This window comes from Cryptomeria japonica, chromosome 9 (assembly GCF_030272615.1).
Source record: "Cryptomeria japonica chromosome 9, Sugi_1.0, whole genome shotgun sequence".
NCBI lineage: Eukaryota > Viridiplantae > Streptophyta > Pinopsida > Cupressales > Cupressaceae > Cryptomeria > Cryptomeria japonica.
The window spans coordinates 367,457,270-367,472,067 of record NC_081413.1 but is presented as its reverse complement, the minus strand read 5'-3'; the positions used below and the strand labels follow the sequence as shown (position 1 = coordinate 367,472,067).

At 36.5% G+C, this 14,798-nt stretch overlaps 1 protein-coding gene across 1 annotated transcript; it reads left to right on the top strand.

Moving 5' to 3' along the window:
• The first annotated feature begins 359 nt into the window (after positions 1-359).
• On the top strand, positions 360-14,074 carry LOC131858399 (uncharacterized). The gene is made up of 3 exons (XM_059211631.1): positions 360-817; positions 13,843-13,922; positions 14,019-14,074. The coding sequence occupies exons 1-3, from the start codon at positions 360-362 to the stop codon at positions 14,072-14,074; spliced, it is 594 nt and encodes a 197-aa protein (XP_059067614.1).
• The last annotated feature ends 724 nt before the right edge of the window (positions 14,075-14,798 follow it).

The window sequence follows — 14,798 nt, the reverse complement described above, 5'->3', positions numbered from 1 at the left end:
GCCCCACTTAGGTCTCAATTTGTTTAGAGATTTGAAAGTTTCTAATAATGCGGTTAAGCTTTTCTCCAATAAGGAGAAAGAGAGGGCAAAAATTGGTAAAGCAACAGGGGGTTATTATGATGCTTCCAACATTAAGAAAATTTGGGGCTGTGTGTTGAACGCTATCATGGAATACATTATAGTGGAGGGTCATTTTACTAGGGCCCACACATACCATTTTGTGTTGTTAAATCATTTTAGGCATGAGAAAAGGGTTTCCCTGCCCTACTACCTCTTTAGGTCTCTGTCGAGGTCTCTTAATAAGAACATCAAGAATCCTTCGAATCCAGTGCTTCATTGTGGCCTCATTTTGCTCATATATGAGCATTGCAAAATCCTTTTCTATCCAGGAAAATAAGAGATTGTCTGTGTCTCCAAGGAAAGGCAAGAGAAAGGTGGAGGAAGGTGGACCCAGCAAGGAAGAGTCAACTCTGAGTAAAAAGAGCAAAAGTACTACTGGGATGAAAATCCAAGAGGACAAGAATGATTCAGAGGATACCAAAAAAGATGGTAGTGAGATGGAAATAGATGAGTCTGGAGGGGAGGAAAGTTGGAAAGATGAGGACATGGGGGAAGAGGAAGGTGAAGCTGAGGATGTGTTCGACCAAGATAGTCCTACTTACAGTGCTAGCTTAGACAACAGGCAGCCAATAGAGGAGAAGGATGATAAGATTAATGAGGAAAAAGAAATGGACATTGAGAAGGAGAATAATAAGGAAGCCAAGAAGGAAATGGTCAAGGAGAATCTGAGCAAGGATAAGGAGTGTGTTGAAGAAGGGTTATTTTTCGATAATCTCAAAAACCTAACTGAGGCTAGATTGGGTTTTGATAGGTGGACTTATGAATTTATAAAGAATCTAGAAAAAAATGGGAAGTAGTTGGAAGAGAAAAGGAAGGAAGAGGAAAGGTACCAGAAGCAATGGAAGCAGGACATGGAGGAAAAAGCTAAGAAGATGGAAGCTCAGATTGATATTCTGGAGGAAGGAAAAGCTGCAATGAAAAACTTATTGGGAATGATTCCGGATATCTTGACAGTTGTCACTAAGAACCTAGAGGAAATCTCTAAGGTCCTTGAAAGCTCCAGCTCTCCCAAATTGGTCGTGGACCTTGACATTGATGAAGATGCAATCGAGACTGGGATTGCAAAAAGTACTCCTCGTGGAGTTGCAAAGAGAACAAGGATGAGCATGAAGAAAGTTATTGTGGCCTCTTCTAAGGAAATCCCTAAACTTAGGGATAATATTAAAGAACTGTATGGGATTAGCGGAAACTTGGCTAATGCCCTGAAAAACATAAAGTAGTTCCTTTTCTATGCTTTGTCTGTTTTGGCTGGTCATTGCTGGTTTTGTGGGGCTTTTTTGCTAGATCTTGCTAGTTGCTATGCTATTTTTTCTGATGTATGTTCCTTCTTGTTTCTTAATGCCCTTTTTTTTTAAGGATCTTTTGTAAAGGGTTTCAAGGTCCCTTCAAAACCTACTTTTACCATGATTAAAAACATTTATGTTTAACCTTTTTCATTTATTGACAAAAATAGATAACCAATAGTCATAATACCCTTTTCAACAATATATAGGAATAATATATGAAGGCTTCTTTGATTTCAAAGTAATGAATATGTTGGAATAAAAGGAATCCAAGAACACCGAGAGGGGGGGGTGAATCAGTGTTCTACCAGTATTATAAGATTTTACCTTATTACAACATACACATATAAACTGGTAAATGAATAAACATATAACATGAAGTAAATAAACTAGCCACATGAACGAACACCATAACACACTGAATTTATACATGGAAAACCTTAAAGAGGAAAATCCACGGAGGGGTTTGTGACCCACAATATCAATTCATTGGCCATATGAAAGATATTACATAGCATGGGGGCATGCACATGTAGGAAAGAACACTGCCTGGAACACACTGCTCAACACAAAAGAGTCTCATTGACTACAAGCTTCTGCTGAGATAAAACAGTAATGGTGAACTCACAAAATGCATCTGCAATGCCAAAAAGAGTTTTGGTTATAGCTCTATTCTGTACCAGTTCATAAACCCTAAACATTTTTATTGGTACCTCCTTTCCTCCAAGAATGGTTTACAAAGCATCTACTGATCATTCCATGATATTTATTTCACATACAAATGATCTACATACATATCCTTCACATCACACTATTCTACTTCCTTGTCATATATCAAAATGACCTAATAAACTGACTTATATACCCTTTACAAATAAGATGTCTTATGTCGGCTTACAATATAGTACAAAAGATATTCAACATCAGCCCTATACAATAATTACAAAATTATTTTACAAATAAAACCTTTCAGATCCCAAACTGATGTAGGTTTCACTGAAGTGCTGGATGCTGGTGCCGGTGCCGATGATGACCCTGATTACTCCAATGTCGATATCTACCGGTGGATGCCTCCAATGTCGGTATCTGCCATTATATGCCTTCTAGAGAATCTTGTTGTCATCAATGACAACATATAATCCAATGCGTGTCAATTGCCAACAATCTCCCCCTTTGGCATTGATGGCAACACTCATGTGAAAAATGGATTCCCTGCCAGTTCAACTAAAACATGTTGCCCCTGAGTTGATTGACTATGTTTGAAATATACTCTCTATCCGATATCCTCCTCCTAGGATTATATACATATTTTTTACATACATATACTCCCCCTTTGGTATCAATGCCAAAGACCGGTGAAAGAATTGAAAGAATTGTTACAGATTACTTTACCGGAGCTTGACCAATTTCAAGATTTTCGGATAAGATTCTCTAGCAACTATATATAGGTATCCCAGTCGGTTTTATATGTTTTAGATATGGATATAAGTTCACTCAGTAAATGTGCAAGTGTTTCTTTCTTAGTGACTTTTGCAGGTGTGGGCTTTGCAAGAATATCCATGCATTCCCTCTTATGTACACCAAGTGAATCCAATCTTGGACTCACCAAACTTATGAGACTCCTTTCTCTCTGAATGATCTTGTCTCTTTCCTTTTCAAAAGAAAAGTATTGGTTCTCCAAAGTCAAATTTTGTCCATCAATAGATGTTGTAAGTGAAGTTAGTCCATCAAAATAATTAGCAATATTAGCAATCTTTTCTTGTAACTCCTTTAGCCTCTTATCTACATTTGTTGTAAGAATTTCTATATTACAACAGACCCTATAGATGTTAGTACACTATTTCAAAGAATTTTCAATAAGTATAAGTTTCTCTTCAACCTTCCTCTTTTCTATCTCAATAATTTGGTCAAAAGCAATTTTCTTAGCCAAAGTAAATCTTTTAAGTGCTTGCCGGTCAGAAATCTATTGTAATGATTGAAAGTTTTTAGATATGTGCTATGTCAATACCTTAAGCTTGATAGAAGGGCTTGCTTCATTTTCAATCATACATTCAGGAATCAATCTGTACAAAATTGTTATTGACTGATCTATTATTTTTTTGTCTACAGATCCCTCCTTCATTAGCTTTTGAGTAGCCATCATCATTAGCTCTGTGGGACTCATCTCCATGATTGTTTTCTTCTCAACTTGAGAAGTGTCAATTGCCAAAAATTTTGTTGAGGAATCAACTACCGGTTTAGTCTCCTTTTCCTTATCCTCTCCCGGTGTATCCCTTATCTTAGCCTCTTTTGCACTAGTGGCTTTGCCACTTGGTGCAGTATCTGTTACTATCGGTGGATCATTATCTACAATATTACCTTGCTCAGACTGTAAAAATGTTGTCTCTGTCTGTATAGTCTGTACACTCTCATCAATTTTAGGTTTATCTACTAGTTCATTCAAAATTTGATCTGAGCTTCTCAAAATTCCCTTCCCTTTAGATATGTCCAGAATGGTGGGAGCTGTTGCCTTAGCATATTCTTCTTGAGAAGTAAGGTAATTAGGATTCTTTTGGAAGAATTTAGCCCAACAATCTCTGGTCTCATTTATTATTTCATTGACTCTGCCCATCATTAAGCTTATTTGTCGAGGTTTGCTGCTAAAGATTGTTCTATTTGCAACTTCTATACATCATTTCATTTCCTCATTATTTATAGTACCACAAATACCTAAAAGTTCAACTTCTTTAATCTCTCTGTCCCTCTTGATTGCATCTAATCTCCTTGCATCTAACTTATTATACAATGATAAAGGAATTTCCTTCAAAATCACTACCAAAGCCTTCTTATATATGTCTAAATGTAACAAAATTGCTTCTTCTATCTATTTTGTTCATTGTCATCTAAATGCTCATATAAATTTGACACATTCTTCAAAATTCCATCTTTAGTTACCTCATCTATTAACTCTGCACAAGTCATATTATCGGATTCAGTTGCTTCATCACTCTTACTCTTCTTCTTACTGGGGGTTGCAAGAGCAGATGGAGTAGGCTTCCTCTTCTGAGTAGGTTTCCTTGTCGGAGGTGTGGATGTTGTTGTTACCTTTCTTACTAGCTTCCTCCTTGGCTCCACCTTCTTCTCTTCTACCGGAGGCTTGTCAGCTTTCTTCCTCTATACCCTTCTGAATGCAAGAGGTTGATTATCCTCTGCATCAGAGTCAGAAGTGATAGGAGATATGAAATTTGTTGGCCTCTTTACCTCTGGAGCACTTGCTGCTGCCAATTGATCTACCAGTTTAGATCTAGAACCTAGTTTTGTATCTATCCTATGAATTACATTTTGAATAAAGGTAGACATTTTGTCTATTTTATTTTTCCTCCTTTTCTTATTGAAGCCAATTTTAACTTCAAGAGCCTTCTCCTTAGTAGTACCAAAGTGTTCAGCCTTATCATCCAAAGGAGCATCAATCAACATATTAGCATATAGTTCCAGAATGATGTCATCAACTTAACAACCCAATTCAGTGACCCATATTGTTCTAGGTTCCACCGCTTCCATGAGAGTCTCATCTATTTTTACCATGAAGAAAATTTTCGTGGAGTATTTCTCCACAATGTGTTTGGAGATTCTCTCCCTCAGTCTCATGTTCTCTTGAAAATGTTTTTAGAAGCCCCAAATCTTTTCATCCCTATTGTTGCCAAGACTGGTGATTGCATCTTTAATCTGCATGCCTACTGGTATGTCATGAGCCCATCATTTCTTTCCCAAACCTAGTAGCTCATTCATGAAATACAAAATTAAGTAGACAATAAGATTGTCAAACCGGAATGTTCCTTTTTTAACACCTTTAATTTTTGTAGGATTTATCATTAATTCACTTCTTAACCATTCACGCAAATCATACTTTCCATTTATTCTTTATCATTTGATATGTAGCATGGATACAGGAACTGGTAATAGGGTTTAATAAACTTGATTGTGTTACCTTGTAGCTGATGATCATGCTGGAAAATTTCACATCTGTATATTTAATGGTTCTGACCCTCTTCGATCTTCCATCATGGGTTGCGTCAGTGAGCTTTTCAACCTCAGTGTTTGAGATCTTCTTCCCTGGTTCCTGCTCAAATTTGGGTAAGTCGATGACTGCCTGAATTGCTTCTTTGGTGATCATGTGAGGTCAGTCCAGCCAGATGAATTCATTATGGACCTTTCTTAGAATATCTAATCATTTCATTCTTGAATTCTGGTATATGTAGGATTCCAATTAACCCTAGGTCTTCAATGATTTGATATTCTGGCTTGATTGTTCCAGAGATGCCTAGTATCACAGATTGATACATTCCCTTGATTTACTCAGTGCCTAAATCCTCTAAAATGCAATGAATATAAGCCCTGACATCTTCCACATAAACTATGTCATCGAGAACCCTCAAGAATGTGCCAGTAGAGTCTTCCTTCATTACAATTTGAGGAACTTTCTTTAAAATAGGTCTAAGCCTATCCTTAACCTCAACAATAGTGGTATTCACAATGAAAGTAGGAGCAGATGATGATCCAAATGCCATTTCAAATAAATACCTGGATAACAATCGTCGGTTTAAATATCTTGATCACTTCTCAAATAGCTGCTGGAAATCCTTTAGAATGACTTTGTTCACTCTTGATCGCCTATGATTTGCCTTTGCTTCACTCTAGTTTGCTCGAGTGTTGGGTGAGTGAAAATGAGCCCATTTTTCCTTTTTATTAGCGATTAAACCCTAATTCTTTACTGTCATAAATGCTTAGCAGTGCACCCTATCGGATGCCAGTTTCACAGTTTTATGCCAGATAAACCTCCGTAAATGATCAATACCACTCTCTGGATCTCTTTCTAGATCTCTTCCAGGGAATATGCAAGATTTGCAATAAATTTGCCAACCCCTAAGGTAGATGCCTTAGTTACTAGTTGAATTTCCTGTTGGTGCAGGAATGCTCTATTCTATCGGTGGAGTTACTCATGCAGTTACTAGTGTAGTTGCATCTTGACTTGGTTCTTTAGAATTTCTAACCCATCTCTTGGTGTGATCTTGTTGTAATTCATCTACCTTCTGCTTTCCTTTCTCATTTGCTTTATCATTTCTAACCGATTTAGTCTTGCTTTTGTAGTACTTAGCAATATGATGTATTTTGTTGCATGCATAACATGTAATATTGTTCTTTTAAATTGCTTTGACATATCTAGTGTCATTCCTTGATCTGCATTGATTAGCCAAATGTCCAAACTTTCCACATGCATGACATTTTTCATTTTGCAGTCTTCTGACTTATGACCATATTTATTGCAATTTGTGCATTGATTGAGAACTGAATTGTAGTTTTGATTTTCTCTATTTTTATATTGTTTAGCCATATGCCCAGATTTATTACAAACAAAGCATCTACAATTGAATTTGTAAGCATTAGATTGCCTTACCTGTTTGCTTTGGTCTAATGAGTTCTACATATCAGTTGTCTAATCTTCATTTGTAGTATCGGAGCTTTCGCCTTGTACAAATCCAAGTCCTCTAGAATCTTCACTCTACCTTTGTCTTTTCAATAAATCATCCAACTGTGCAGCACTAATCCTGAATTTTTCTTTATACTCACTTGCAGTAGTCAGATAATTTCTCATTATTATTTGTCTCTCCAACTCTTGTTCATTATTTTGGGATTGTACCAAATCAGTTCTCAACATATCATTCTCATGAGCCAATCTATGACATTCTTCAAATTTGTTCTTCAGAGATACAACAAGATTTTATTCCTTCTTCTTTGTGTCCTCAATATCTTTTGACATCCTCATAGTCAGGTCTTGCATTTCATTCTTCATTAGCATGTTTTGTTGACTCATCTTCTGACATTGTTCCTTAAGTGCATTTTTCTCTTCATCGTCCTGGTTTTGCAAAAGTTCCTTCCTCCTAGCTTGAGCTAATGATAACCTTTCTTGTAGAACAAGAATAAATTCATTAGAAGAATTCAATTCATCTTGTAGCTTTAAGTTATTCAACCTTTCAACATCATGATCCTCAAGTGCCATCTCAAGTTGCATCTCCATAGCCATATTCAATCATTTTCATTTCAAGATCTTCCTCAAGCTGTTAAACTTCCTTCGAGGCACCAAGCTCTGATACTAATTTTTGGAATACAAGGAATCCAAGAACACTAAGAGGGGGGGTGAATCAGTGTTCTACCAGTATTATAAGATTTTACCTTATTACAACATACACATATAAACCGGTAAATGAAGAAACATATAACAAGAAGTAAATAAACTAGCCACATGAATGAACACCATAACACACTGAATTTATACGTGGAAAACCCAGTGGGATTTATGACCCACAATATCAATTCACTGACCATATGAAAGATATTACATAGCATGGGAGCCTGCACATGCAAGAAGGCATATTGCCTAGAGCACACTTCTCAACACAAAAAAGTCTCATTGACTACAAGATTCTGTTGAGATAAAATAGTAATGGTGAACTCACAAAATGCATTTGCAATGCCAAAAAGAGTTTTGGTTATAGCTCTGTTTTGTACCAGTTCATAAACCCTAAACCTTTTTACCAGTATCTCCTTTCCTCCAAGAATGTTTTACAAACCATTTACTGATCATTGCATGATATTACTTTCATATACAAATGATCTACATACATCTACTTTGTATCACACTATTCTACTTCCTTGTCATATATCAAAATGACCTAATAAACTGACTTATATACCCTTTACAAAAAATATGTCTTATGTCAGCTTACAATATAGTACAAAAGATATTCAATGTCCGCCCTATACAATAATTACAAAATGATTTTACAAATAAATTTTTTTGGATCCCAAACTGATGTCGGCTTCACTGGAGTGTTGGATGTTGGTGTCGGTGTCGGTGATGATGCTGATTACTCCAATGTTGGTATCTACTGGTGTATGCCTCCAATGTCGGTATCTGCCAGTATATGCCTTCTAGAGAATCTTGTTGCCATCAATGACAACATATGAATCCAATGAGTGTCAATTGCCAATAGAATATACAACAAAGGGTAAGCATACATTCTTTTCTTTTGAATCCACTTTACAATAATAACAAGATTACAACTTCAAGCCTCTCTTTTATTTCTACAAGAATGAGGGCTTGTTACAATACATCTTTTTATAATTCCATATAAATCTAATAGGAGACCTACAAATGAACTTGGTTTTTCTCCATACTTTAATCCAAATGTGAACCTGCAAATAAAACTTATAAGTTGTGACCATGGAGGTTCACCTCCCAACCTAGGCTTACAAGAAGACACCCCCGAGCTAGGAGAACCAAGCCTAACAGGTTACAAACAAAATCAACAACACATGCAAGAAAAAATTAAGCAAAACAAGAACTCCCAAGACAAGGATTTACATTGTCACTATGTGACTAACTTTGTGGGGTGAAGGTGGACCAAGCACCTAGAGGAGATTGGCAAGAAAGAGGAACAAATACCTTCACAAGGCTACCAAAAATAACCAACTCAAGGTCACATATTTGACCCAAAAATAACCCTTATGTCCCCCATTGCATACAAGCCCATATCTCCCCTTACAACCCCCTTTTGTATAAGCATAGAAACAATGTAGCAAGGGTCCCATAACCCTTGTGTATCTCTCTCTTCCAAGAAGAGAGTCTCTATACTCTTAGACTATCAAGCAACCCTTCACCACAAGGCTACTCTACCCTCCCAAGGGTGAGTATGGCCTTGAAACACCAATAACACAAAATATAATCACAAAATATCAAAGACAAACAAAAAGAAGGAACTCAACATCCAACACCACAAATCACATATACACAAAAGCTATTCCAAAAGCAAATATTTTCCTTCGTAAAACTATGATAATCAAAAAGCATGGAAGAACACTACCAACCTCAGATTCTTCAAAAAGGTATAAGGAATGGTTGAAGAAGGTATGCCCAATCCACTAGTCTTTTTCTTCCCAAAACAAAAAATGCAACTTCTCAGTCCAAATTTTCAAAAAACAACTCTAAGTCTCCAAGGGGGTGATCAAAATCCTAAGTTTGAATCCCTTCCCTAAGTAGGATCTCCCCAAACTTTCCAACTTCCTTGGAAAGGATGTGATATCCCATAGGTTGGTCTTCCCAACCTCTTACATGGTTTCTAAAAATGGAAACTGAAAAAGGTAAGAGAAAGTGGGGAAGAGCAACTATCACTCAAAAGGAAGGTTGTCTAACCAAGGAGAAATCATCAAAAGTTGACTTTTTGTCCATCTTGGGGAACCGTCTTTTGAGGTGACTTGACATTCACATGTGAGTGGTCACATGGCTAAAATTGACCTTTATCCATAGGTATAACATATGGGCCTTCAAAAGTGCCCTAAACCTAACCTTAGGATCTAGTTTGACCCTCTAGAAATCCACCTAAAGTTTGCCAATGGGTCAAACTTGAGTTGAACATTCTAATGGCTCTCTAACCAAGATTCTATTGGGACCACACTAAGATATTTTGAATAATGCATTGGTTATACAAATTCCCTCCAAAGGACATGTCATTGCCATCTCACTTCACAACACAAATGTCAAGTGACACCATAAAAATACACAATACTATAATATGCATGGCATGTCCCTTTTTGGAATTACAAAATTAACAAATACATATTAAACACACATTCAAGTAATCACATTTATAAATATAAACACATTGCATACAAGGTATTGTCTCTCCAAATAGACAACCCTTGGCTTCACAAACACACATAGGTTTAGCTTGATTCTCTGAATAGTTTCCATGCTCACATGGATTAGTTTTCCTACACATCTCATTTTGCACTTTAGCAATCTCAAATAATCACATGCAATATTAATATATGAAAAAAATACAAATCAGACACTTTGCATATAATTTAAATTATAACAATCAAATTATCAATTATCCAATAGAATCCACATGAAATAATTTATTCAATGGCATCATCATTATCATCATGAAATTCAATCATTTGTAAGGCATGCATCCATGTTTTCTAACATCATAAATGAAGTACTTCAAATCATAAATAAATGATATACATCATACCAATGTTATCCAATCACTGGATCATATAGAATCTGTATCCATAATGCATCAAAATAAAGTATCAATAATAGGTCCAACATAAAAAATAACTGCAATGCTATGATGGCTCGGAGTAGGGCCTCATAGTTTATGATGTGATAAAGGATGGTGTTGCTTCATTTCTGATTGTTTTTGTATTTAAGTCATATTGCAAGTCCTTTAGTTATAAATGAATTTAGACTCTTTTTTTGGTATTGTCTTTTCCTTTGGTCATGTCTCATGAGTAGACTGTGTTTTGCTAGTTGGTTAAACTTTTATGTAAGGGCTAGTATGACCAAGTGTTTTTAAGTTGTCTTGAACTCTTTTTTGTAAATTGGTTTTTGTACTTTTGGCCTTGGAGTTATTTTGGGAAATTTTGTGTAGTGTCATAAGGAAGAGTGGCTTTCAAGTGGGGGCCATGCCCAAAGAGGTTAGCAGGATAACCCCTCGAAAGATGGATAATTAAGTGATAACCTAATAATATATTAGGGTTTGGGTAGCTAAAACATTAATTAGATAATTGTACCTTGCTCATGGTTGAGTGCTAGTACAAACTCAGGATGTAGTGGGAAGGCCTAGAATGGCAAACCAACAACCTTGTCCTCATGAAAGGATTGTTTGGGTCTGCATGAGACTTGGATGGGGTCGGAGGTTCGAGAGAGGCTACCAGGATAACCCAAGATAGGGGTTGGGGCCTATGGAGGCTTGCCAGGATAACCATTCCAAGCTATGTGATGACACTTTTCCCTTATGGTCACTAGTTGTAGCCTTGTTGATATCATTGGAGTTTTGTTGTGGAGTCATGTTTTGTGAGTATATACTTTATGTGAGATTTCTGATGTCATGTTTATACCATGTGTGCATACCTTGTAGTTTACTAGTGGGTCTTATTTCTATCTCCTAGTATGGTGGGGTGGTTCTTTTTGAGCCACATGGTCCGGTGGTAGTGCCACTTTCCATCAGGTGTGTTTATTCCTTCTTGCAGGAGTTGGATTCATAGGTGTTCCAATTGCTCTTTTGGATTCAAGCATCTCATATTTCTAGTTGGATTCTAGTTGTCTATTGGCATTGCATGAAGATTGCATTGATGAAGTATAGTATTGGCATTGATGTCAATGGTAAATGGTAATGAATATGAATTGCAACCAGTAATGATGCAGTAAAGCAACTAGTAGCAAAGTAGTTTAGGCAACTAGTATTATTATTGAAGCAGAGAGATCAACCGGTAATCCTAACTAGTTGATAAGCAAAACCTTAACTGATGGAGCTTGGAGAATCGGTTGTGATGATCTAGACTGAATGGTGATCGAAGATGAAGATGCCATGTAAGCATGATGCACATGATGAGTTTCAAAGTGGATTTGGTGCATAGAGATAATTGTTTGTCTTGGGAATGATCAAATGCATATCATGAAGTAAAAAATGTGTGATGAGCTACAGGATCCAATGTGCGGTGATCCAGGAGCGATTTAAGTTGTCTAGAATAATGTGTAGTTGATTTTTATGTAATCTAACAGTCAAGATTGAACCGATATGTTTGTAATCTCTATGAGATTGTAGGTTTTGTGTTGTGTTACTGACCTACTGTATTTTCTTATAAGGTCAATGATTTGTTTCAATGTCATGTTGGTAAATTTGGTTAAGTGTGGAAGAGTTATTATTGCCGAACCAAGAGGTGTGTCTGCAGCATGTTGTGAAGGTAGATAGGAGCAGAAAAGGTTCTAATTAAGCAAGGAAGTGCTATTTCCAAATCAACAAAGAACCTGTTGTTCTCTAACCATTATAACAATTAAATCCCTTAACTAGATAGGCTTTAACAGACTTCTTGTTGAAATCCTCTAACAAGGTGTTCCATTAGCTTGGATTTGAAATCCTCCACCGAGGTTACCTCTAGCAGGGTATTACCTTTAACGAGGTATCGTAGTCAATTCCTTAATTGGGTGGTCCTCAATTGGATTTGTTCTTAACAAGACATTATTGTATAAGCTTCTAACAAGGCTTGGCTCCTAAAAGGGCGAACTTCAAAAGAGTTCAAAATACTTGTGGGTATTCATCCCCACCTTCATTTTTCCCATTTGGGTTTCCACGTTAAAAATCATTGTGTCTTGTGGTGAATGATTTTGTGGATGTGTTTTGATATGGTTGATATGAATAATTGGTAAATCCACTTAGATATGTTTAGATGACCAGAAATGATCTGAAATGTGTTAATATTGATATTAGTAAAGTGGTTTAATGTTTTTGGTTAAATGGTATTTGAGTTTCAGATCTATTACATTGTATCATTGATGTTTTGGTCAACCGGTAAAGTTTGACAGTGCAGTTGCAGTTTTGGATACAGTGACTAAACCAGTTAGTTTAGTGAGTTGATTCAAAGTTAAAAGTTTGTTTGGTGAAAGTTTAGTTTATTTTCTATATACTGATTCACACCCTCCTCTTAGTAGTTGACCGAATCCTTATAGTTTCATCATATTATCAATTGGTATTAGAGCTATCCGGGTCCTCTTGAGCTTAAGCCTAATAGCTTGATGAAAAGATCTAGGAGAACATGATGAAGAGAGAAGGTCTGAAGTTCAATAGGGAAAACTACAAAATCTAGAGTGATAGGATGAAGATCTATATCAAGAGCTTAGGAAGTCAATATTGGGAACATGTTGTTACTAAATATAACTTCCCTAGTGGGATTCTGACAGATGATCAAAAGAAGGAGAAACAAGAGAACAATCAAGCATTGGAGGCCATCATCAGTTCCTTGTTCGATTCAGAATATGTTGATGTTCATGGATTGGAGACTACATATGAGGTATGGTAGAAACTGGAAGATATCTATAGTGGTGATGAGAAGGTTAAGATTGCCAAAGAAGAGAGTCTTAGAGGGAAATTTGGTGATATTCGAATGGATGAAGGAGAAAACATTCAACAGTATGGTCAGAGGATCAAGGAGATAGTCAGAGAAATCAAAAGTTTTGGAGGTACAATGGAGGATACCATAGTGGTTAGAAAGGTTTTGAGAACCCTTCAACCAATTTATGCTATTTGAGTTGCAACCATTCAGGAACTCAAATCTATTGATAAGACAAAGGTAACTCTTGACTCTATCATTGGTAAATTAACTGCATTTGAATTAAATGGTTTTGATGGAAGTGTTCAGAGATTAGAATTTGCATTTAGAGCCTCAGTCTCAACCCCACCAGTAAGGAAATGCAGAGAAGTGAGTTACAGTCATGAGTCTAGATCCATGATGAAGATAGTCTGATTGAGCTTGAAGCATTATTGGCCAAGCAGTTACCTAGAGGTACCAATAATTATAGAGTTAAATTACCACTAAAGTGTTTTGCATGTAACAGGACTGGACATATTGTCGCTAACTGTCCAAATGGAGATAATGAGCAAAAACGTGAGACGTATAGGAAGTATAAAGGCAAAGGTAAAAGAGAATGTCTCATTGCAGTGGATGGAGGAATTACAGATGAAGAATATGAGGAAGATGCAAATGAGGACATTGTCTTTTTTGCTATTAAAGAAGAGATATTATATCAAAAGGCATTTTTCTCTCACATGGATAGTTCAGACGACTGAATTATAAATAGTGGTTGTTCACACCACATGATTGGTGACCGGAGTAAGTTTCTTACTTTGAGGGAATTTGATGGAGGTGTTGTGATATTTGGGAATGAATCACCTTGCATGGTGAAAGGGAAAGGATCCATCTCTCTAAATGGTAAGAGTGGTGCAGATGATGTCTACTGGGTTGAAGGACTACAACACAATCTTTTGAGTGTTGCTCAACTCAATGACAAAGGTTACCCACTGGAATTCAAGAATGGAGTATGCAAGATTTATGGAAGCAAAGGTGAATTGATTGCAACTTGAAAACAAACCAGAGGTAACTTGTTTCATTTAAATTCTAAAGTCAACAGTTGTTTAATTGCAAAAGTAGAAGCTAGTTGGCTTTGGCATCGAAGATTTTGTCATGTAAATTTTGATAACATTGTAAGAGTCAGTAAGTCCAAATCAGTAAGAGGTTTTCCATAGTTGGATAAACCGGTGAATGCTTTGTGCAAGGAATGTTAGTTAGGGAAAATGACATCCTCAACCTTCAAGAGAAAATCTTTCTCAGCTGAACATTTGCTAGATTTGGTTTATACCAACCTTTCTAGACCAATGAGGACTAGGAGTATTCAAGGTGATCGGTACGTCATGATATTTACCGATGACTATTCAAGGATGATGTGGGTCACATTCTTGAAAGACAAGGCAAAATCTTTTATAATTTTAAAGCATTCAAAGCTGTAGTTGAAAA

Coding starts and splice junctions, on each gene's coding strand:
- LOC131858399 (XM_059211631.1), top strand. CDS start 360: ATGAGCATTGCAAAATCCTTTTCTATCCAGGAAAATAAGAGATTGTCT. Junction 818..13,842: donor AAGGAGTGTGTTGAAGAAGG/GTTATTTTTCGA, acceptor TGCATGTAACAG/GACTGGACATATTGTCGCTA. Junction 13,923..14,018: donor TAGGAAGTATAAAGGCAAAG/GTAAAAGAGAAT, acceptor TTGCTATTAAAG/AAGAGATATTATATCAAAAG.